The 25602-nt window shown below is 42.3% G+C and overlaps 1 protein-coding gene across 1 annotated transcript in view; it reads left to right on the top strand.

Annotated features, from left to right (window-relative positions):
* The window catches only part of RAB31 (RAB31, member RAS oncogene family), a 167726-nt gene that overhangs the window by 113814 nt on the left and 28310 nt on the right, over positions 1 to 25602 (top strand). Inside the window, exons 4-5 of the mRNA XM_055238449.2 lie at positions 2398 to 2469; positions 3413 to 3519. Coding sequence (XP_055094424.1) covers positions 2398 to 2469; positions 3413 to 3519 — 179 coding nt within the window. The remainder of the gene's footprint in view (positions 1 to 2397; positions 2470 to 3412; positions 3520 to 25602) is intronic.

Genomic DNA, 25602 nt, shown 5'->3' on the forward strand with positions numbered 1-25602 from the left:
AAAATTTATGCTATACAGATGCTTATAAGGAAAATGTAAAAATCGCTGGAAATCCCACCTGTTAAGATTTAGAGGAACCTTGTGTTATTCCTGCTCATGGAGACATACTCCCACATACATTTTACCCTACATTATATGATCATATAATGATAAATTAACCACATAATAAATGATCAATTATATGCTATATGTGCTGTTTTGAGACTATTTTTCACCTAATGGTATGTCAAAGATCTCTTTTCCTATAAATCATCATTTTAATGGCTATAGAATATCATTACATACATATATGTATTAATCTGTGCACAAAGTAACATAGACTGGATGGCTTAAACAACACACATTGATTTCTTACCATTTGGGAGCTGGGAAGTCCGAGATCAAGGTGCCGGCAGATTCAGTGCCTGTGAGGGCCCCGTTCCTGGTATGCAGATACTCGCCTTCTTGCTGTATCTCACATAGGGGTAGGGCAGGGAGAGAAGAGAGATCTGGTCTCCTTCTCTCCTTATAAGGGACTAATCCCATCTGTGACCTCATCTAACCCTAATTACCTCATAAAGGCCCCACCTCCTAATACCACCACGTTGGGAGTTAGGGTTTTGATACATGGATTTTAGGGGAGACACAAGCATTCAGTTCATGACATTATACCATGAGTCAATTCCAGTTTGCTCCCATAAACAGCACAGGGATGTGTCTTCCTGTGTGTGATGGTCACTCCGGTATATATTCCTCTAAGTGGAATTGCTGGGTCAAATGGGACGCACATTTCAACTTTTGATTATATTACCAGCGGTTGCTTTGAAAGAAGATATTCAGCACATTCCATGTAGAGTATGTGTGCCTCCCTTCCCAACCTACACCAACACTGAACAGCACAAAGCTTTTTACAATTTAATAATTTATAAGTGTCTCCTTATTTTTATTGGTGTTCCTCCAATTCTAATTGAACATGTTTTAAAATATTTGTTGGCAATTTATATGTCTTCTATGATTTACCTTTATATATATCTTTGTCCATTTCTCTATTAAGCCATCTTTTTCTTATTGACTTTCAAAACCCCTCCAGGATACTTTTTTTTTTTTTTTTTTTGAGATGGAGTCTCACTCTGTCTTCCAGGCAGGAGTGCAGTTTTGCAGTGTTAGCTCACTGCAACCTCTGCCTCCCAGGTTCTAGCGTGTCTCCTGCCTCAGCCTCCAGAGTAGCTGGGATTACCGGCGTCTGCCACCATGCCCAGCTAATTTTTGTATTTTTGGTAGAGACAGGGTTTCACCATATTGGCCAGGCTGGTCTCAAACTCCTGACCTCAGGTGATCCTGCCTGCCTCAGCCTCCCAAGTGTTGGGATTACAGGCATGAGCCACCGCACTCAGCCCCTCCAGGATACTTTTTAATTTAAAAAAATATGCAGATTAAGACTGGACCCTTCTCCAAAATATACATAAGATGTACGCGTTCTGAGACTAATGAGCTCTCCTGTCTGGGGATGAACGATGCTAGTGACCAGAAGCACTTGCTTTGTTAACATTTTGGAATGGCGCTCCTCTGCTGTCTTGTCATTTGTGGACCTTAGGTAGGTGAGGAAGCCCCACGTTGGAGAGGTGACAGCCCTCCAGACCTGAGGCAGCTGCTGCCAAGGCTGCCCTTGCTGATGGGTCCTCATTAATGGCTCAGCAAGGGTCCTGTGATCTTCACCAGTGTTCCCTTTCCCTCTCCTTGCCATACATCTTTCCTTTACTGCCACATAATTCTAATGAGATTGTCCTGGGTCGGTCAGTCATATTAGAGAAATGATGAGCAGCAGAGAAAAGAAAATTCACAAGATGGTAACATTTAAAATAAAATTTGTTTTTGGCCTTTACCCAAGAGTAGATTTCATGGTCAATAAACCACAAGCATATATATGTGTTGATGAGGAGGAAAATTTATTATTTAATATGAACCCTGGGGCTGGGCACAGGGGCTCACACCTGTAATCCCAGCACTTTGGGAGGCTGAGGCAGGTGGATCACCTAAGGTCAGGAGTTTGAGACCAGCCTGGCCAGCATGGTGAAACTCTGTCTCTAATAAAAATACAAAACTGATCCAGGTGTGGTGGCGCATGCCTGTAATCCTGGCTACTCGGGAGGCCAAGGCACGAGAATCACTTGAACCCAAGAGGTGGAGGTTGCAATGAGCCAAGATTATGCCATTGCACTCTAGCCTGGGTGACAAGAGTGAAACACCATCTCAAAAAAATAAAATAAAATAAATAATAATACGAATCCTGGAAAAATTAGATGGGGAAGGAATTTAGGGATCCTATAGGGATGATGTAGGATAAAACTTTTATGTTTAATTTGGGATTGAATAAAGTCTGTTCACTTTGGCCTAAAACTGTTCGTTGTTCTTAAACAGTTTCATTCATTGGCTCCCATGTACTACCGAGGCTCAGCTGCAGCTGTTATCGTGTATGATATTACCAAGCAGGTAAGGATGTCTCCTTCAGAATTTAGATGTGAGTTTATTTCATGTATATGTAACAAAGTATCCCATATTTATCTGCTAAATTAAACAATGACCATTCATTCCTAAAATTGACTGTAGAGGCAAAGTCATGCCTGCTAGTGCTATTCTGCAGAATGTCAGCTTTTAAAGAAAAGGAAAATCATTTTTAATTTCTGCATGCTTTATAATTACAGAATACTTATTTTTGTTACCGTTTCAATCATACTACATACTTAAAATGCCAAGCATAACATTCGTGTGTATGTAAGTAAATCTTTGTGTGTGTATATATAATATAAGTATATTTTTAGTTATCATGTTGAAGGTCTTAGACTTCCATCAACAAATAACTGCAGTAGTTTGATGACATTTTTTCCCACTCCTGCAAATTGTATTATTTACTTTTTTTTCTCTGGAGTGTTGACTCAGCACATAAGACTGTTAGTTTAATGACCCATCACTGTTACTTTCCACGAGTTCCTGACCTCTTCTACCTAAATGTGGTGTGTTGCCCTTGGCCTGTTTTCCAGAGGACAATTGTGAGTGAAGGGCCAACAGGAAGACAGGACTTTAAATATATATGTTTCTTTCTTGGTGTAAGCATGAGCATTTACTTAGTCCTGTTATTCTTATTCATGCGGAGTCCAGGCTATCATTTTAAATTAATGTTATTTATAGGAGAAAAATCACTGACAATGATTTTCTTAACTAGATCAAGTTTTAATTTTAGAAAACTTTATATGGTCTATTTAAGTATATTTCAGCTAACATTAACTTTTGTGCCTAGAGAGAGGTAGTATGTTAATCTGCATGAGTCTCCTAAAAATATTTTTCTCCATTAAATTGTACTGGGCTTGTATTTCTGCTTAGTTGAAATATTATATTGAGGGGTCTTTCTAATGATTTGTGTATACTGTTGGTTTAGGATTCATTTTATACCTTGAAAAAATGGGTCAAGGAGCTGAAAGAACATGGTCCAGAAAACATTGTAATGGCCATCGCTGGAAACAAGTGCGACCTCTCAGATATTAGGTAAGATGCATTTAAATCTCTTTTGTGTAGATATTATCCTCCATCCCTGAATGTCATCCCTGAGTGTACAAAGGTATCGTGCCTTTGTTATGTCTGACCTCATTGTAATAATTTAATTAATGGCCTTTCACTTGTGGTAGTCAATGTGGCATTGATTCAACCAGAGAAGAAATAAGGGAAAATGATAGGGAAATACAGATCTGATGTACCATACAATGGTAAATGTTAAAATTATAACTCCTGTACATAACACAGTTACATCCCTGACTCCACATATCTTTGGGCTAGATGGTTTTATTATTTCTGTTGTTACTTTTTCCATTATTAATATCATTATGACTACTAGCGCAATTTTAGTAACACTTTCCTATGGTAATGACCATTAGAATTATTAATATTTTTCGTAGCATACCTGTTTGTTTTAGTTCTAGATTTTATCTTAAGGATATAGTCAAGTACATAATCTCACTATTTTGTTCTAAAATCAGAATATGACACATTGTATGTGAGTACCTTGACTTCCCCCAGTGGTATTGGGTTATTGAACTTCTTGTATCTGGAAGGAGGTTGTGGGGATCCAGTACACATGAATTAGAGATTTGATGATAGCTTTACCTAGCCTGGTAAGCTAGCTATTTTACTAAATAAATACATTATTTAAAAAAGGAAATAGTGAATTTGTGGTATCTCCATTCACTTGGTTAATTTAATTCTCAGGAATTCTAGTAGTTGATTTTCATAAAGACAACTACATCATGCTTCTGGTTTTGCCAATCAAAATGTGATTAAACCAAAGCGAAATAAATAATGGACGGAAGGGGATCTTGCAAAAGCCCTTTTTTTTTTTTACGTTGCTCATCTCCATGCCCAGGGAGTCATTTATTAATTTTTTTTTAAAGAAAATATATGCTTTTATTTTTCCGTGATTACAAACACAACTGAATATCAAATGCACAAAGTAAGAATTATACAGGGAAAAAAAATCAGATACGTTCATATATATATCACCTTTTCAAGGCTATTTCCATCCAGAATAACCTTGGTTTGCCAGGGCCAGTAGAAAGAAGTCACAAAATCGCCTTTAGTCAAATTTGTGTGTTTGCTTTCTTCTATAATTCCAATACCTCCACCATCAACGACTTGAGATAGCTGTCAAGGTGTTATATAATCAGTGCTAGTGTCTTCATTCATTCTACAACGAAGGTTGTCACTTCACACTTGGAAGGTTGCACAGCGGCCAGGCAGAGGCGCTCCTCACTTCCCAGACGGGGTGGTGGCCAGGCAGAGGCGCTCCTCACTTCCCAGAGGGGGCGGCCGGGCAGAGACCCTCTTCACTTCCCAGACAGGGCGGCGGGCAGAGGCGCTCCTCACTTCCCAGATGGGGCGGCCGGGCAGAGGCCCTCCTCACTTCTTCCCAGATGGGGCGGCTGGGCAGAGGCGCTCCTCACTTCTTCCCAGACAGGGCGGCCGGGCAGAGGCGCTCCTCACTTCCTAGACGGGGCGGCCGGGCAGAGGCGCTCCTCACATCCCAGATGATGGGCGGCCGGGCAGAGGCGCTCCTCACTTCCCAGATGGGGCGGCCAGGCAGAGGTGCTCCTCACTTCCCAGACGGGGCGGCCGGGCAGAGGCGCTCCTCACTTCCCAGACGGGGTGGCGGCCAGGCAGAGGCGCTCCTCACTTCCCAGAGGGGGCGGCCAGGCAGAGACGCTCCTCACTTCCCAGACAGGGTGGCGGGCAGAGGCGCTCCTCACTTCTTCCCAGACGGGGCGGCCGGGCAGAGGCGCTCCTCACTTCTTCCCAGACGGGGCGGCCGGGCAGAGGCGCTCCTCACTTCTTCCCAGACGGGGCAGCCGGGCAGAGGCGCTCCTCACATCCCAGATGATGGGCGGCCGGGCAGAGGCACTACTCACTTCCCAGACGGGGCGGCCGGGCAGAGGTGCTCCTCACTTCTCAGATGGGGCGGCGGGGCAGAGACGCTCCTCACTTCCCAGACGGGGCGGCCAGGCAGAGGTGCTCCTCACTTCCTAGACGGGGCGGCGGCGCAGAGACGCTCCTCACTTCCTAGACGGGGTGGCGGCTGGGCAAAGGCGCTCCTCACTTCCCAGATGGGGCGGCCGGGCGGAGGCGCTACTCACTTCCTAGACTGGGTGGCGGCCGGGCAGAGACTGTACTTAGCACTTTGGGAGGCCAAGGCAGGTGGCTGGGAGGTGGAGGTTGTAGCGAGCCGAGATCACGCCACTACACTCCAGCCTGGGCAACTTTGAGCATTGAGTGAGCGAGACTCCGTCTGTAATCCCAGCACTTCGGGAGGCCGAGGCGGGCAGATCACTCGAGGTCAGGAGTTGGAGACCAGCCTGGCCAACACGGCGAAACCCTGCCTCCACCAAAAACACAAAAACCAGCCAGGCCTGGTGTTGTGCACCTGCAATCCCAGGTACTCGGCAGGCCGAGGCAGGAGAATCACGGGAGCCCGCGGCAGGGAGCCGAGATCACTCCGCCGCACTTGAGCCTGGACAACAGAGGGAGACGGTCCCAAAAAAAAAAGAAAAGAAAAGGGAAAGGGAAAGGAGGGAAAGGAAGGAAAGGAGGAAGGAAGGAAGGAAGGGAAGGGAGGGCTCTTAACATAGCATTTAACAAATTGTTCTGTTTCTTTAGGATTTCAGAAGTTTGTATCAACTTGCATCTGGTTGGTTTATAATAACAGCCATAAACACCAGTTAATCGTTTGTTTTTCTGGGATTTGGACAAATCTTCAAACTTCCCAGACTTAGTTCAGATATCTCCCTTCTTTACTGTAATCCTCAAACAGCTTGCTCATCTAGTGTTCCCAGCAGAATCACCTTAACCTTTGTCATGGGAAGGGTGAGGTGTGTGGGTAGAGATGACCTTTGCTAAGAGAAGGTGCTGTCTATAAAACCCCCTAATTATGGGACTAATGTGCGCCTTTAAGTGGAACCAAGTCTTATATATTGTGGGAATGCTGGTGGACTAGAATTTAAGCAGAAAACGATTTAAACTTGAATAGTATCACTTAGGATTCTTGGTTATGTTGAACCAAAGCACAACTGAAATTCAGGAGAAAGGGGAATTTATTGGAAGGTACTGGTGTCCACATGGTAAAAACAGAACTGCCCTCAGCTCTGGCATTTGACATGTTCCAGAGTTAGTCTCTGGAGAGATACTGGCCCGGCATTCTCTTCGTTTCCAGTCTAAAATGCCAAGGAGGAATTCTCCACGTTAAGAACAGGTGTGTGTGGCCAAGAGGGGATTGGTAGTACGAGATGGTATTTCCCAACATTACTATTAGAATGGGAAGGCAAGTGGTCTTGAAGAGGGACAGTTCCTAGAAAAGTGTAGCCTGGCCAGACAAAACATATCTGTGACATATAGATGTGGCTACCAGCACCCAAAGATACGCTGTGTTTCAGGGTGGAATTTGCCTTTTATGCACAGGTGCAGCATTCGTCTTGATGGGCATTCTGATTTGTGCTCAGCTGATTCTTAAATGTGCAATTTTCATAGCGCCCCAGCTAACATAATCTATTCATCTCACTTCCAACCATGCATTTACTCACAGCCTCTCTATCCCCAGTGGGAGAAAATGCAGGGCCATCCAGCTGCTACCTCTAGTGGTAGTGTCATGGGGCCACTGTCCCACGTATCCAGCCTCCCTGGTAGTATCTTTTCTCCTTTTGTTTGGCCTCAGTGAGGTCTGAATGTGGCTCCTCAAGATCCCGCAGTTGAGTTTTAAAGTGTGGCATGTATATCTTTTGTTATACACAGTTATTTTAGATGGTACTTGTTATTAAATCAGGCAACAAGAAGCTGACTGCCTTTAAAACTCTGATTAGGCCAATGAGAAAGACTAGTTGGACACTAATTCATTTTTAATTTTTAAACATTTAATATGTTTTATTGAGGTAAATTACAAAACATCACGATCACCTGTTTTAAGTGTATACAGTTCGACTGTTAGTATATTTTTAGAGTTGTACAATCATCTCATATCTAATTTTAGAACCTTTCTATCACTCTGTGAAGAACGTCATGCCCATTTTTACTTGCTCTCAATTTCCACCTCCTTCCAGCCCTGGTAATCACTAATCTACCCTTTTTTTCCTCTAAATTTGCTTTTTCTGGACATTTTGCATAAATGGAATCATACAATATGTAGTCTTTTGTGACCATCTTCTTTCAGTTAAGCAGGTGTCAGTGATGCATTCATTTTTATGGCTGAATAATATTTCATTGTATGGATATACCACATTTTATTTATTCATTCACACATTAACATTTGAATTGTTTCTACTTTTTTGCTATTATGAAAAATGTTCCTATGAACAATCATGGACAAATTTTGTGTGGATGTATGTTTTCATCTCTCTAGGATATGTACTTAGGAGTGGAATTTCTGTGTCATATGATAACTCTTTTTAATAATTTTGGGAACTCACAGACTGTTTTCCAAAGTAACTGCAAGATACCCACATCCTCACCAACATTTATTGTCTGTCTTTTTGATTATAGGCATCCTAGTGGGTGTGAGATTGTGTCATTGTGGTTTTCTTAATGACTAATGATGTTAATAAATATCTTTTCATATGTTTATTGGCCACTGGTATATCTTCTTTGGAGAAATGTCTCTTCAAATCCTTTGCCTAATTTTTAGTTGGATTGTCTTTTTCTTATCGAGTTTTAAGAGTTCTTTATGTATTCCGAATAAAAGTCTCTTATCAAACATATAATTCGCAAATATTTCCTCTCATTCTGTGGATTATCTTTTCACAATTTTTACTGTGTGCAAAAGTTTATGTCCAGCTTATCATGTTTTTCTTTTATCTCTTGTTCACAAGTGATTGGCTAATTGAACATCACAAATATTTATTAATGTTTTCTTAGTGCTTACATTTAGGTCTGTCATCCATTTTGAGTTACTTTTTGTATGTAATGTAAGATATGGGTCCAAATTCATCTTTTTCCATGTGGATATCTAATTACCCCTGCACCAGTTGTTGAAGAGATGGTTTCTTTGCCATTGAATCTTTTGGGGGCACTTTTGCCCAAAACTAGTCAGCCATAAATGTGGTCTTATTTTTGTGCTCTTAACTTTATTAGTTGATCTACACATCTGTCCTGACACCAGTGTTATACTATTTTGATTGCTGTAGCTTTGTAGTAAGTTTGAAATTTAAAATTGTGAGTCCTTCAACTTTGTTCTCTTTTTCAAGATTGTTTGACTATTCTGGACCCTTAACATTTTCATATGAATTTTAGGATCTATTTCTTAATTTCTGAAAAACAAAAGGCAACTTTGATTTTAATAGAAATTGTGTTGAATCTTTAGGCCAATTCAGGTATTATTCCCATCTTAACAATTTTAAGTCTTCCGATCCATCAATGTGAAATGTCTTTTCATTTTATTAGGTCTTCTTTAATTTCTTTTAGCAATGTTTTATAGCTTTCAGTTTACAAGTCTTGCATTTGTTTTATTTATTCTTCAGTATTTGATTTTTTTGATGGTACTGTGAATGGGATTGTTTTCTTATTTATGGCATTGCTTGTTGTTAGTGTGTAGAAATGCAATTGACTTTTGTATGTTTATCTTGTATCCTATAACTTTCCTGAACTCATTTATTAATTTTAGTTGTTTTTTAGTAAATTATCTGGAGTTTTCTATATACAAGATTATATTACCTGGAAATAAAGACTATTTTACTTCTTCCTTTCCAATATGGGTGCCATTTAGTTCTTTTTCTTGACCAATTTCTCTGGCTGGAATCTCTAAAACAGCCTGGAATAAAAGTAATGAGAGTGCACATTCTTGTTTCTTCCTGATCTTAAGGATAAAGCATTTAGTCTTGCTCCAGTAAGTATCACACTAACTGGTTTTACATATATCCTTTTTATTCTGTTGAAGAAGTTCCCTTCTGCTCCTAGTTTGTTGAAGGTTTTTTGTTATGACCGAATGTTGGATTTTTTCAAAAAAATTTTTGCATAAGTAATTATATGTTAATTGATTTTGAGATGTTAAACTAGTCTTGCATTGCTGGGATAAGTCACACTTGGTCATGATGCATAATCCTTTTTATACATTGCTGGGTTTAGTTTGCTCGTGTTTTGTTAAGGATTTTTATGTCTATATTCCTAAAGGGTATTAGTCTGTAGTTTCCATTTCTTAGAATATCTTTGTCTGGCATTGGTATCAGGGCAATAACAGTCTTGTAGAATGAGTTGGTAAGTGTTCCCACCTCCTCTGTTTTCTAGAAGAGTTTGTGAAGGATTGATGTAATTTCTTTTTGTTTTTCTACATCAACTTGATCTCCATGATGTCAATTCTTTAAGTGTTATCTAATTTGCTGTGTAGTTCATAGTATTCTCCTGTAATCTTTTTTTCTTAATCCCATGACCAATTAAATAATACTTCTAATTTGTGTAAGGTCAGTAGTGATGTCTCCTTTTCCATTCCTAATTTTAGAAATTTGAAACCTCTCTTTTTTTTCTCATTCAGTCTAGTCGATAGTTTGTCAGTTTTGTTGAGCTTTTCAAAGAACCAGTGGTTTTTGGTTTATTTCTTTACATTGTTTTTCTCTTTCATTTATTTATCCTCTAATTGTTATTTCCTTCCACCTGTTTGCTTTGGATTTGCTTTGTTCCTCTTTTTCTAGTTCGCTAAGGAGAAAGGTTAGCATATTTATTCGAGATCTCTTTAAATGTAGGCATTTATAGTTATAAATTTTCCTGTAAGCACTGCTCTAGCTGCATCTCATAGGTTTTGATATGTTGTTTTTAACTAATCTCAAAATATTTTCTAATTTGTGTTCTAACCCATTATTTATTTAATAGCATATTGTTTAATTTCCACATATTTGTGCAATTCCCAAATTTTGACTTTGGATCATTTCTAATTTAATTCCATTGTAATCTGAAACATACTTTGTATGATTTTAATTATTTTACATTTATTGAGGCTTGTTTTATGGCTTAGTGTATGGTCTGTCCTGGGGAATGTTCCAAGTGAGCCCGATGCCACTAAGTTTTTAACACCTATTTTTATACTTGCTATTCTCCCTTAGAGAGAGAGAAAGTCTAAGGTTGAGGGCCCTCTGCAGACAACTGTATCTAACTAGGGTTTAATTATATTTTGTCTTTATCATATTTATTTTTTAGGATTACATTCTTTTTATGATAGTTGACACTAGTGTTGCATTTATGACAGTGACATCAAATTTCTTTTAAAATGTTAAAAAAGTTGACTTATGCACATGACATGATTATCTACACAGAAAAGCCCAAAGAATATACCAAAAAAGTTCTAAAAATACTAAGTGGGCTCAGCAAAGTTGTGGGATGCAAAAGCAACATGGAAAAATCAATCAGATTTCTATATATTAATACTAACAACAAATATGTAGAAACTGAAATTTAAAACATGATATTCTTTACAATTGCTCCAAAGAAAATGAAATACTTAGGCATATATTTAACAAAACATATATAGGAGCTGTATGCTGAAAAGTACAAAATGTTGACGAAAGAAGTCATGTAAGAGTTGACTAAATGGAGAGACATATTATGTTCATGAATGGAAAGTCTCAACATAGTAAAGATGTTCATTCTCTTTAAATTGAGTTATAGGTTTAAATGAAATTTCTGTCAAATCTTAGCAAGGTTTTTTGTAAACATAAATAAGCCTATTCTAAAATTTATATGGAAAATCACAGACACAATAGCTAAAACAATATTGACAAAGAAGAATATAATGGAAAGAATCACTGTTCTATGTGAAGGCTTACTATATAGCTACAGTAATCGAGACAGTATGGTATTGGCAGTGAGATGGATGCATAGATCAATGGAACAGAATAGAGAATGCAGAAATAAATCTACACAAATATGCTCAATTGATTTTTTGACAAAGATGCAAAGGTAGTTCAACAGAAGAAGCAATTCAACCGATGACCTTTTCAACAAGTAGAGTAATCGGACATCAATAGGCAAAACAAAAACAAACTTCAATCTTATATAAAATTAGTCTAAAGTGAATCACAGGCTTTAATGTAAAATGTTAACCCATAAAACTTTTAGAAAAACTTCTAAAAGAAAATAAATTTAAAGATCTGGGGTTAGGCAAAGAGTTCTTAGACTTATCATTAAAAGCACGATTCATATAAGGAAATACTGATAAATTGGACGCCCTTAAAATTTGAAAACTTAAAAAATTTGCTCTGAAATATTGATGTGTGAAGAGGATGAAAGACAAGCTACAGACTAGGAGGAAATATTTGCAAACTATATATCGATAAGGGACTAGTATGTAGACTTATGAAGAACTCACAAAACTTACATGAAAAAAATTTGAAAATGGGCAAAAGACATAAATAGACATTTCACCTGAGAGAGTAGGAATATGGTGAGGAAGGATATAAAACGACGTTCAATATCATCATCAAACCTATCAGAATGGCTGAAATAAAAATCAGTGACAACACCTAATGCTGGTGAGGATATGGAAAAACTGAGTCATCCATACGTTGCCGGTGTGAATGCAAAATGGCACAGCCACTCTGGAAAACAGTTTGGCAGCGTCTTATAAAACTAAACATGCAGTTACCATATGGCCTAGCAATCACATTCACGGGCATTTATCCTGGAGAAAGGAAAACTTATGTTCACACAAAACCTGCACATGAATATTCATAGACACGTTATTTGTAATAGTCCTAAACTGGGATCAGCCCAGATGTCCTTCAGCTACGAATGGCTAAACAAACTGTGGTGCATCCAGACCGTGGACTACTACTCAGCACTAAAAGGAAGCAAACTGCTGATACATGCAGCTCGAATGCATCTTCAGGGGAATTGTGCTGAGTGAATGAAACCAGTCCCAAAGGTTTCACATTGCATGGTTCCATTTATATAACATTTTAGAAATAGAGGATAGATTACTGATTGCCAGGGCCTATCGTAAGGGGAAGTAGGGGTGGGGGACGGGGAGGAAAGTGGGCATGGATTTGAAAGAGCAACATAAGGGACCCTGTGGTGTCAGCACTGCTTGGTATCTTCTCTGTGGTGGTGGACACAGGAACCTACACAGGTGATAAAATTGTATAGAGCTTAACACACATACATAAGTGCATACAAGTAAAACTGGAGAAATCTGAATAAGATAGAATGCATCAATGACAGTGTCCTCTTTGTGATATTATACCATAGTTTTTCAAGATGTGACCATTAGGGAAACTGGGCGAAGTGTATGAGGAATCGCTTGGTACTGTTTCTTACAACTGCATGTAAACGAATCTACGGTTATCTCAGTAAAAAATCTGATTAACAAAAAGTTGATTTAGATAAAAATAATAAATATTAGAACAGTGAGGTGAGGGTATGTGTAATATATATGCATTATATATATTATATACATATGGCAAAAATTACAAAGGGGGATGTATTTGACAAAAGTTTCGTAAACACACTGGGCCAAATGATTAAATTAACCATCTCCAGCACACCTAAGGTACAAAAGATAAACAGGGTAACTGTATTAAAAATTCCCATTTAGGAAAGAAGGAAAGGGAAGCCTGCTGCCTGAGTCTCTGCCCAGAGTGTCTGTCTCCTGTGAGACAGGAATAGTCGGTAAGTGATAGGGCCTGGGAACCTAGTGGGCACCGGCTTATTGACACGTTTCTACGGCTGGGGAATCGGTTCTTGGTCAGCAATCTGGCTGCTCCAAATTCTGCCTGCTGATATGATTTTTCTGGGGAGTTAGCCAAACCTCTAAACCCCAGACCTTATTCAGAGCTTGACCTTCTTTTACTCTAATCCCAAAGTACTTTGCTCTCCTGTAATTCCCAGAAAACCGTATTTGATTTTTAACTGGGGGTTGTAGCAGGACAGTACGTAGATATGTGTGTGTAGATATGTGTGGGTGTAGATGTGTGTGTATGTGTGTATGTAGACATATGTGTGTATGAGTGTGTGTGTAGATGTGTATGTGTGTATGTAGATGTGTGTGTATGTGTGTCTGTGTAGATGTGTATGTGTGTGTAGATGTATGTGTGTATGTGTGTGTAGATGTGTGTATAGGTGTGTGTGTATGTGTGTGTGTGTAGATGTGTATGTGTGTGTAGATGTATGTGAGTATGAGTGTGTGTAGATGTGTGTGTATGAGTGTGTGTGTAGATGTGTGTGTATGAGTGTGTGTGTAGATGTGTGTGTATGAGTGTGTGTAGATGTGTGTGTATGAGTGTGTGTGTGGATTTGTGTGTATGAGTGTGTGTAGATGTGTGTATGAGTGTGTGTGTAGATGTGTGTGTATGAGTGTGTGTAGATGTGTGTGTATGAGTGTGTGTGTAGATGTGTGTGTATGAGTGTGTGTAGATGTGTGTGTATGAGTGTGTGTGTAGATGTGTGTGTATGAGTGTGTGTGTAGATGTGTGTGTATGAGTGTGTGTAGATGTGTGTGTATGAGTGTGTGTAGATGTGTGTGTATGAGTGTGTGTGTAGATGTGTGTGTATGAGTGTGTGTAGATGTGTGTGTATGAGTGTGTGTGTAGATGTGTGTAGATTTTCCCCAGAAAAATCATATCAGCAGGCAGAATTTGGAGCAGCCAGATTGCTGACCAAGAACCGATTCCCCAGCCGTAGAAACGTGTCAATAAGTGTGTATGAGTGTGTGTAGATGTGTGTATGAGTGTGTGTAGATGTGTGTGTATGAGTGTGTGTAGATGTGTGTGTATGAGTGTGTGTAGATGTGTGTGTATGAGTGTGTGTGTAGATGTGTGTGTATGAGTGTGTGTGTAGATGTGTGTGTATGAGTGTGTGTAGATGTGTGTGTATGAGTGTGTGTAGATGTGTGTGTATGAGTGTGTGTGTAGATGTGTGTGTGTATGAGTGTGTGTGTAGATGTGTGTGTAGGTGTGTGTGTGTTGGTGGAACTGATTTCATCCAACACACTTTGGTTGTGTAAGCTTGTCAATTCTTGGAAGGAGCTCTGCCTGACCTATTTTGCGAATATGCTGGATGGAAATGGAATTAGCCCTCCAACCTTGGCTCAGCCCACTTAAGGCATTTGAGTGCAGAAGTACTTGGCAGAGATGCCTGTTCTGTGTGTTTCATCTTCTTGCATGTTCAGAAGATGGTATAAAGGTCCGCACCGCTCCCAGAGTGGAAGGCATTCAGAGGCATCCTGTCAGGTACACTCAGGATTTTTTTTTTTTTTTTTGTATTTTTTTAGTAGAGACGGGGTTTCACTGTGGTCTCGATCTCCTGACCTCGTGATCCGCCCGCCTCATACGTGTGTATGAGTGTGTGTAGATGTGTGTGTATGAGTGTGTGTAGATGTGTGTATGAGTGTGTGTGTAGATGTGTGTGTATGAGTGTGTGTAGATGTGTGTGTATGAGTGTGTGTGTAGATGTGTGTGTATGAGTGTGTGTGTAGATGTGTGTGTATGAGTGTGTGTAGATGTGTGTGTATGAGTGTGTGTGTAGATGTGTGTGTATGAGTGTGTGTAGATGTGTGTGTATGAGTGTGTGTGTAGATGTATGTGAGTATGAGTGTGTGTAGATGTGTGTGTATGAGTGTGTGTGTAGATGTGTGTGTATGAGTGTGTGTAGATGTGTGTGTATGAGTGTGTGTGTAGATGTGTGTGTGTATGAGTGTGTGTGTAGATGTGTGTGTAGGTGTGTGTGTGTTGGTGGAACTGATCTCATCCAACACACTTTGGTTGTGTAAGCTTGTCAATTCTTGAAAGGAGCTCTGCCTGACCTATTTTGCGAATATGCTGGATGGAAATGGAATTAGCCCTCCAACCTTGGCTCAGCCCACTTAAGGCATTTGAGTGCAGAAGTACTTGGCAGAGATGCCTGTTCTGTGTGTTTCATCTTCTTGCATGTTCAGAAGATGGTATAAAGGTCCGCACCGCTCCCAGAGTGGAAGGCATTCAGAGGCATCCTGTCAGGTACACTCAGGATTTTTTTTTTTTTTTTGTATTTTTTTAGTAGAGACGGGGTTTCACTGTGGTCTCGATCTCCTGACCTCGTGATCCGCCCGCCTCAGCCTCCCAAAGTGCTGGGATTACAAGCGTGAGCCACCGCGCCCGGCCACACTCAGGATTTTTAGCTTGGATTTTTTTCTAGGTTCCTGATCTTGGTGAGAGATTTTCCTATCTTGAACAACCCTAAACAAAATCTCCCTCTGCTCAAATTATTGTGAAACTGAAGTAATGTATGGTCCCTCTGAATTCGAGGCATGAAAGCAAAGTGGAATGTGAGAAGACTGTCCTGGACTTGCACAGAGAAGGTGCTCAGGGGTGTAACCCCCCATCCTTCCTGCCGCTCTTCTCCCGCCCCATGAATGTTCTGGTCGCAGCTCCCGGGGATGGAGAGTGTGCAGTTCCTGATGGGGCAGGCCATTCTGTTCACTCCACCATCTGCTGATGCTGGAGTTAGGCTTGCAAAGTTGGGGACATTTAAGGGATTGACAGAGTTGCAAGAAAATAAGAACCTCAAATGGATTGAATCCACAGGATCCGGGGTACCAGCTGACTTGCCTGGTCAAGATGGCAGGAGAACCTAGTCTGCGTGCTGAGCTGGGGCTGGCAGCAAGTTTCTGAACAAGTAGCACATGGCATGGGGCTAATTCAAGGTCTGTGCTATTCTAGGAGAGCAGATTGGCCTAGGGTCTAAATAGAAAAGAAAGCTTTGTTTCAGAAAATCTGGGGAGCCCAACAGGACACTGCATGGCCTTTTCCTGGGTCTGGCGGAAAAAACAGGGCAGTTGAGTCTTGCAAAGAAAAAAAGAGAAATAGGTTGTAACATTGCCTCAGTGGTTTTAAAAGTTTCATGAATTTAAGAAACCATACTGCACTTGTTAAAAATTCCAGTTCTAGGAACCAGGTCCAGAGATTCTGAGTCAATAGGAAGAGGGAGGCGAGGGTATGTGCATTTTAAAAAGTGATCCTTTTACAAGTAGTCCAAGGGTCATTCTCGGAAAAGCATTGCTTTCAGCAGTAGGAGTTTATGGTAGAGAAGAATGAGGAAGTCCCAGAATCTATCCTGGCATCTGTCCAGGTCTCTAACTGCAGGCTGCACTGTCTGGGCTTCTCTCTTGCCCTTCAGGCCTCCTGGAGAATGAAAACAATGACTCATCATCTTTGAGGATTCAAAAGTGTCACCCATTATCCTAAGCAAATTAATCCAGGAACAGAAAATCAAATACTGCATGTTCTTACTTATAAGGGGAAGTAAGCATTGGGCACTCATGGACATAAAGATGGGAACAGACACTGAGGGCTTCAGAGGCAGGAAGGAGTGGGGGACAGTTGCAAAACTTCCTCTTGTGCTCAGTACATGGGTGACAGAATCAATTGTACCCCAAACCTCAGCATCACCCAGCATACCCATGTAACAAACCTGCACACGTACCCCTCTGAATCTAAAATAAAAGTCGAAATTATTGGCTGGGCAGGGTGGCTCACACCTATAATCTCAACATGTTGGGAGGCTGAGGTGGGCAGCTTACCTGAGGCTGGGAGTTCAAAACCAGCCTGGCCAACATGGCGAAACCCCGTCTCTACTAAAAATACAAAAATTAGCCAGGTGTGGTGGCATGTGCCTGTAATCCCAGCTACTTGGGAGGCTGACACACGAGAACTGCTTGAACCCAGAAGGCAGAGGTTGCAGTGAGCTGAGATCGCACCACTGCATTCCAGCCTGGGTGACAGAGCGAGACTCTGTCTCAAAATACAAACAAACAAACAAAAAAGTTGAAATTATTTTAAAACACACACACACACAAAACACAAAAGTGACACCATTGGCCCTTCGTCTTTAATCTCTTCCAAAGCATTTCCAGGGCCTCTCTGCCCCGACCCCTTCACACCCCACATTCATAATCACCAGAAGAGATGTGATTGGGTTCAAATTAATATGAGGCTCTCCTGTTTAGCCTGGATCTTTTTCTGGATTCCTGATCTTGGTGAAAGATTTTCCTATTTTGAACAACCCTAAACAAAATCTTCCTCTACTCAAATTATTGTGAAACTGAAGTAATGTATGGTCCCTCTTCTGGATGGTTCGACTCCCTTATATCCAGCCTGTGCTTGGTTGCCTTTGGCTTGGGTAAGGGGTTAAGGTCACCTGGCTTTGGGACCTCTGTGAGAGGACCTGCAGGTATTTCAGGAACCATCTGCTTTAGGGCCATGTGGCCAGGATCCTCCGTGACGGCGGAAGGTCAGAGGAAGAAGAGCATATCCTCTCCCACCCTGGCCCTTAAGCAAGAATCACTCCCTCACACTTCCTCTGACAAGCACGGGCAGCCTTGACCTACAGCTGCCATAATAAGTCATTTCTTGGGAGAAATTATCCAACCCCATACATTCCGCATAGCAGGTTCTAGTTCTACATTTCTTCTGCTTGATCTTGTTTTCCTGATTTTGAATTCTTGGCTCTACAAAAATCCTCTTGACTCTTCCCAATTTGAAACTGTTTCAGGCTTTCCTGGTCATTTTTGGACATTGGCCTTCATTTCATGGCTTCTAATGGAACTGCTTTTCAAGCTCAGGGGTCTCCTGTTGGCATTTCCTTGAATTCCACCTCTCACTGGTGTATTTAGGGCCACGAATGAATCAGAAGGATGAGGGAGGGATCAGGAAGTGCCGATGGGAGAAGACCCCTCAGACCTAGTTTATTTTGTCTTACAAGTGGTAGCAGGGGGAAATTACACAACAATAGTGACGACAGGGGCTGGGTTGGGAAGTGGAAGAACCTTCTTCTCAGAGGTGGTGGGTAATGACCTTGAGATGGCTGTGCTGTCACTGGCTGCCTCTGACCAAGATTCCTCCTACTCTCCCCATAAATACAACCCGGGAGATGCTCAAGGGCTGTTCTCATGCACTCTTGCCTCTTTCTTCTGAGGGATGGAATCATGGTCTCTAATATCTTACAGAAGCACTCTGGTGCCTCTTACAGAAACACTGGGAGGGATGGGTGGGACTGCTGCCAGGGAGTCCAGAATTCCTTCCTGGAGTAGAGGTTGTACACCAAGACAAAGGGCATCTGGTGTTAGAAGTGAAAACAGGGTAGGGTAGGAGAAAGGAAATTTGTCCTATCAGCTTTCAGTCATTCGATTAGCAAATACGTTTTGGTGGTTCTTTTGTGGCAGCAAAGTGCTGTGAGAATAGAAAAGAGACAGTCTTTTCCTTCAAGCTATTAATGTTTACTTCTATTTGGGCAGCCAAGAAAGGGGGTGGGGAAATATCTGATGAGCAATATAAGACTGTATTTAATAAAGTTCCAGTTGGTCTGATGCAGTCCAGAAAGGACAGAGAAGTTCAGGAAAGGGAGAGGTCAGAATCATCTGCTGTGACTAGGAAAGGCATGGGACGACATGTGTCCCAGGTGGGGTATGTGCCACAGGCAGTTACGGATGTGTTGGAGGAGGAAATTCCAGGAAGGGGGAAGATCTGGGACAAAGGCCTGGAGGTGAGAGTGAGCTTGGCACGTGTTGGCAGGGAGGGGCCATCAAGAATATCTACCCTGTGCCTGCCCTGGGGAATAGTGGGAAAGACGGCGGGATGGTGTGCGTCTCAAAAGCACGCAGAGTGGGTGGGCTTGATGTGCTGGCCAGGATGGCGCCTGCCTCGGCTTCCCCATTGCCAGGCAGTCAGAACACTGTTTTCTTCTGAGCCTGTTGTGGCCCCAGGCTCCTCCTTAATGTAATGCCTCAGGTAGTCACTACCAGTTAAAGAGATCAAACCTATTGGCCATCCTCCAAGGAGGCTGTGGGAGCCATTCTAGTGTCTTGAGTAAGTGCGTGATTCATGCAATTTCCTGTGCAATCTATAGCTGGAAACCAGGGCGGGCCTGTACTTCCACAGTGTACACAGTCAAGTTAGAAACACCACCAGCCATCTCCTCACTTGTTTTACATTTTTGGATAAAGTTGTGGTTTTTAGCAGATTAAAAATATATTTGGAAATAAATACTTTTTACTAAGAATAATAAATTACATTCCTTTCATCTCTTACATGTGACTCTAAAACTCATTCCAGTCTTGATAGTGAGCCACAGTTGGGTAGGGGAGTTTCTTAGAAATTATACAAACCAAATAACAGAATTTGAAATGCTGGACCATAAAAATCCAATTTATTCCAAATACTAAAAGCGCTAAAGCCAGCAAACATCAAAAGGCCTAAAAAATCATGGCAAGTGTTAAACGCACAATGCGTTTTCCTTATGTGAGATAACAGGGAAGAATAGAGTCTGTGCTGTTAAAATGTGTGTGCTCTGAGATGTACCTGTCCGTGTTCTGCGACTGATGTGGTGCGGGTGGCCCCGCCCATTCACCTGCTGCTATCACAGGAGGAGGGAGGGAGCTGAAGACTGAGCTGCCCAGAGAGCCCATCAAAGGCATCTGGAATCTCTCTTTCTTAATTAAAAAAATTCTTAAAGAAGAATATATAAAACATGCATATCGTAAGGAATATTGTGGTAATAAAATGAACAACCGTGTAACTGTGCCACAGAGCACCCTCCCCCAATCGTATCCCCTTCTCTCCACCCAGAAGTAACCACCCTGCTGACTTTGGTGATAACCACTTGTTTTCGTTATGCTTTATACCTATGTTTGCATTTTCCAAGCAGTAGATTTGCCAGTTTTTGAACTTTGTAAGCGGAATGAGACTGTATGTGTCATGCGATGACGTGTCTTTCACTCAGCATGCTTGTCAGATTCAACTGATGGGAGTTAGCTGTGGTTTCTACATATTCATTGCTGTCTACTGTTCTGTTTTATGAGTGGAACACAGTTTATCTATTCATTCTATTGGTGGATATTTGAGTTATTTCTGGCGTGGTGTTACTATAAACATTGCTGCTTGAACGTTCTGGCACATGTGTAAGCATTTCTCTGGACTGGGGTAGGTAAGAGTTGAATTGCTGAGTTTCAGGGTGTGCACACCCTCAGTCTTGCTAAGTAATGCCAATGTCTTTCACGGTGGCATGGAATATGCCAATCGTGTGTGAGACTTCCTGCGGCTCTGCCTCCTTGCCAGGCTTCAGAATTGTGATCCTTCAGGGCATATAGTGCTATCTGACAGTCATTTCAATGTGCATTTTCCTAATTACCTATAAAGTTGTCATCTTTTTATATATTTATTGGCCATTTAAGTTTCCTCTTCTGTGAAGTGCCTGTTCAAATCTTTGCCATTTTTTTCTATTGGATTGTTTACCGTAATCTTGTTTATTTTTAGGATTTTAAAAAATATATACTTGATGCTATTCTTTTGTTATCTCTATGTGTTGAAACTATCATCTTCAAATTTAGGTCTTATCTTTTCATTTTCTTTATGTTGTCTTTTGCTTTTAAAAAATATTATTATTATTATTATTATTATTATTTTAGAGATAGGGTCTTACATAGTTGCCCAGCTGGAGTGCATAGCTCACTGCAGCCTTGAACTCCTGGGCTCAAGCGATCCTCCTGCCTCAGCCTCTCAAGTAGCTAGGACTATAGGTATACACCACCGTACCCAGCTAATTTTTTTAAAAAATTTTATATGTTTGTAGAGATGGGGGTGTTGCTATGTTGCCAAGGCTGGTCTCAAACTTCTGGCCTCAAGGGATCCTCCCACCTTGACCTCCACACCCAGGTCTTTTTATCATTTTTTAAGAGACAGGGTCTTGCCATGTTGCCCAGGCTAGAGTGCAGTGGCTATTCGCAGGCCTAATCCCACCACTGATCAGCACTGAAGTTTTGACCTTCTCTATTTCCTACCTGGGCCAGTTCACCCCTCCTTAGGCAACCTGATTGTCCGTCACCCCTTGGAGGTCACTATATTGCCATGCAACTTCGTGCAGACACCCGATTGACATAGTGCACTACAGCCCAGAACTCTGGGGCTAAGTGATTCTCCTGCTTCAGCCTCCCGAGTAGCTAGGACTACGGGTGCATGCCACCATGCCTGACTGTGTTGTTTTTTCATCATCAAAAGTCCTAAATTTTTATGTAACATGATTTATCAATTTTTTTCTTTATGGTTTATTTTGGGGGGAAGAGCCTAATTTTAAGAAGCCTTATTTTAAAAATATTTCCATACCTCCAAGATCAGGAAGTTATTCCCCTAATATTAACTTACTCCCCTAATATTAACTATCTTTCATAAGCTTTACAGTTTTGGTTTTCCTATCTGTCTTCAAATCACTTGAAGTGGATTTTGATATGTATGCTGCTTAATTTTTCCCATGTAGACACCCAGTTGTCTCAGCATTATTGGATGTAAAGTCCACTGTTTTCCTACTGACCTGCAGTATTAGCTGTCATATGTAGCATGTCATGCGTACAGTGTTTCTTGGGCTGTCTCTTCCGTTCCATCGGCTGACTTAGCCATCCTTAAATCAACACTGCACTAACTTAATTATGATACCTTTATCGTCAGTCTTGATAAACAGTCTGGACTTACGCTCTGGGATCTTTAATCAATACTTGTGGGCCCCAGAAAAGATTTTATGAGCACATAGAAGTGTGGATGTGGACATGTTATGGTCTGGTGGAGACTGTGCTTATGTTGTACTTTGGATTATGATGCAGAACTATGTTATCTATTTCGTTGCTCACATAGTTCCAACTTTGGCCACTGGGGTTTCTTTCTGTTGGCTCCTCTGTCCCTTTGACATATGCCTATCATTTTGGTTTTTGAGCACTTTCTTACTTTCTGGCACAATAAGCTGTTTCAGATTTATCTTGAATATTTTTGGCTCCAGCCCTATAGTCAGCCTGACTCCTTTTCCCTAATTAGGACTCCACAGGAAACATAGTCCCTTCTTCAAGGAGCTCAGCCTAGCAGTAGACAGCTTCTTTGTAGGCAGGACCAGGCTTCCCTGCAGCAGAAGGGAACTTGAAATCAGGGTAATGAGCCTCAGCAGGGACGGACCACCACGCTGACCTGCGAGGATCGTGTGTGGACACGTCGCTGTGGCATGGCCCTGCTTTGACCCTCCAGCTATGCTGTAGGGCCAGGTGGAGCCTGGAGTGGCCTGAGCTGGGGATTGCCGTGAACTCTTTCCACTCCCCAAGGCATTGCATAAGTAGTGTCACTTTCTACTTGCACAGCAAAATCAGGGACACAGTTTTCTAGAACACGGGGTGCCTCTCCTCCCCGCAGCCCATGATGGTCTACCCTGGGTGGTGAGCCATTGCTTGTGTTAGAGACAGAATGCTCTGCAGGATTCTAAGTGGTCAGTTGTGGCCCACAGGCCACTGGCAAGTGGAGGCAGAGCTGTGGAGCCCTCAGGAGCCACGGAGGGCCTGCCACCTGTCACAAAATGCCTACTCAGCTGTTACTGGCCCCCTGTGGACGGCAGTGCTAGTGATGTACAGAATCCTGGGACTAGTGCCAATGACTCTATGGATACACTGAGTGATCTGGGCGTGCACTGCTGTGGTGGCCTTTATGATCAGGAGGCGACATTCGGTGAGAAGAAGGGAAGAGCTGGCCCAAAGGGATTCAGACCAGAGTGAGGAAAGGCCAGGGCCAAGATGCAGCCAGCACCCCAGGCCGGTGGTGGCCTCACATCGCCTATGCCAGAGGTCAGTCCTCGATTGCTCCAAACCCTCTGCTCAAGGGTTCAAAAGGAAATGAGCGGGTCTTCCCATCAGGGCCCAGATAAGCTTCTGAAAAAAAGCATGACAAAACAACCTCCCAAACATCCCGGAATGACCGATGCAAAGTACACCCTACACGGTTCACAGCACGAAGATCATCAGGGGCAAACCGCGGACTATCTGAATGACAGCACGGACCGTCAGCAACCTGCAGAGCTGCCTGGCCAAGAAATTACCAGACGGAAACAACGCTTGCAGGCAAAGGAGGAGAAGAAGGGAAGGCCGGAGCAGGCAGGGGCAGGAGTGGAACAGGCCGCGAATGTTGGAGTGACGTGCAGACCTTCTGGCCCACACCCCTCCGAGCATCTGCCCGAGGGCAGTAGGGACCACGTGGAGGATAAGGACTTGGCAACGGTGGGGAACAGGGAATCAGGACACGGCAGTCCCTCAGCATCCCAGCCAGAAGTCCCTCTGAAGAGTGAATGATGATGGTGACTTAGGTGTGTCTTTTGAATATCCTGAGGGGGAGATTGGAAAAGCAGACATGCAGTCCTGGGAAGAAATCCAAAGGTGTAAAGAACTCACAGCGGAAGTCCAAAGTCTGCCCAGTGGGCAGGCCTCTCTGCAGGGCACAAGGGCACAACTGGAGAGGGAGCTCCCAAAACTGCAGCTGAGGGTTCCCGCTGCCTACTGCACCGAGAACCCATGATGGGGTCTCACGGGAGTCCACGGAGGAGGACGCCTACTACCTGGACCTCCACCAGACACTTCGAAAGGTGCACAGAAACGTAAACTGCCGTGTCAGACTTGCAACCACTACAAGAAGATGGCCCAAGACCTGGCCCAGGAATCGAAAAAAGACACTTCCAATTTTCAGAGGGAGATCTTCTTCCATGAGAAAATGGCCCAGGAAGGCCGGATGGTCGCTGTGTCCACTGAGACAGCGCTCCAGGCGCTCCGGGAAGAAAGTGACCACAGCAGGCAGAAGCCAGCTGATTTTGAGGCCAAGTTCCAGCCTCTCCGGGGTGGTGCTTTGGCTCCCGGGGTTCCGCCCGCAGCCCACAGGGGCCCAGAAGTGTCAGGGGGACCATGGGACGACAGGGCCCCCAGAAGGGAGGCAGGTCACAATGTGAGGGTTTGGGTCCAGTACTTGCTGGTTTGATTCTGTTTTCCCTGTAACCAGGTCCTGAACGCCCAGAGTCTCAGCAGAACATCAGCCAGTGCTGCTCCCTTTAAGGCATTTTTGACTGATCTCTTGTTAGTTTAGTTCATTGGTTGATGCTGAAGTTGCTTATATTGATGTTTGATAGATGGCATTAGGATTGTAAGGTACAATTTTTCAGATAAAGATTGTTTAATATAATTCTTGCAAATACACGATTTCCACATCTCTGGACCCTCCGTAAGTACGCGGGATAAGTATTTCATTTTCATTTAGAAAAAGGGCCTCTCTTACCTCGACATCATTGTGTTCATTATGGATAGGAAGACATAGGCCATATCTGAGCTATGAGCTGTTATTAGAAAATAGTACAGTAAATTGGCTGGAATAAACTTTGGTTTTAAAACAGTGCCAAAAGTGTCATAAAGTTCTTTGTCTCTGACCCAGAATACTTGGGTCTTCTGTCAGCATCCATTGACTATATCAGATGATTGTATTGACTTATAAATAGGGTAAAGTCAATCCCTTCATGCTTTTTATGAGACAGATGGGACACTGACAGAGATATGACCGTCTGGAATAGAGCCAATTAATGAGATTTAAGGGAAGTCCTTGAGATTCAGTGGTAGATACGTTGAACAAATTATATAGTCTTTTGTACAACAAATAGTTCTCCACTATGCAGCCTTTTTTTTTTTTTTTTTTTTTTTTTTGAGATGTAGTTTCACTCTTGTTGCCCAGGCTAGAGTACAATGGTGTAATCTTGGCTCACTGCAACCTGCGCCTCCCAAGTTCAAGCAAAACTCTTGCCTCAGCCTCCCTAGTAGCTGGAACTACAGGCGCCCGCCACCACGCCTAGCTAATTTTTGTATTTTTAGTAGAGATGGGATTTTGCCATGTTGGCCAGGCTGGTCTTGAACTCCTGACCTCAGGTGATCCACCCACCTCAGCCTCCCAAAGTGCTGGGATTACAGGTTTGAGCCACTGTGCCCAGCCCACTATGCAGCCTTTTAATAAGGGGACAATCCTGAACAGCAGGTGGTAGGCTCAAAAACACCTTTCCTATAGGCATGTGGATGTCCTCACTAATTCAGCTGTCAGTCCTGCTGTGACAATTAGCAATAAATTTCTTCTGGGGTTGAAGGGGAAGGTTCTACCAACTTCAGACAATATTTACAGAGACATAAAGAAAGAAGTCATAAAGAAATATTCGAAGTTCAAAAAAAGAATGAACGTAAGTTGTTATTGAGGCCTCTAACTCTAATCCAGGACCACAGGCCCTATTCTAACCTTCTTTGGCAGTGGGGGAAGGATGTTAAAA

This window comes from Symphalangus syndactylus, chromosome 1, assembly GCF_028878055.3.
Source record: "Symphalangus syndactylus isolate Jambi chromosome 1, NHGRI_mSymSyn1-v2.1_pri, whole genome shotgun sequence".
Taxonomy (NCBI): Eukaryota; Metazoa; Chordata; class Mammalia; order Primates; family Hylobatidae; genus Symphalangus; species Symphalangus syndactylus.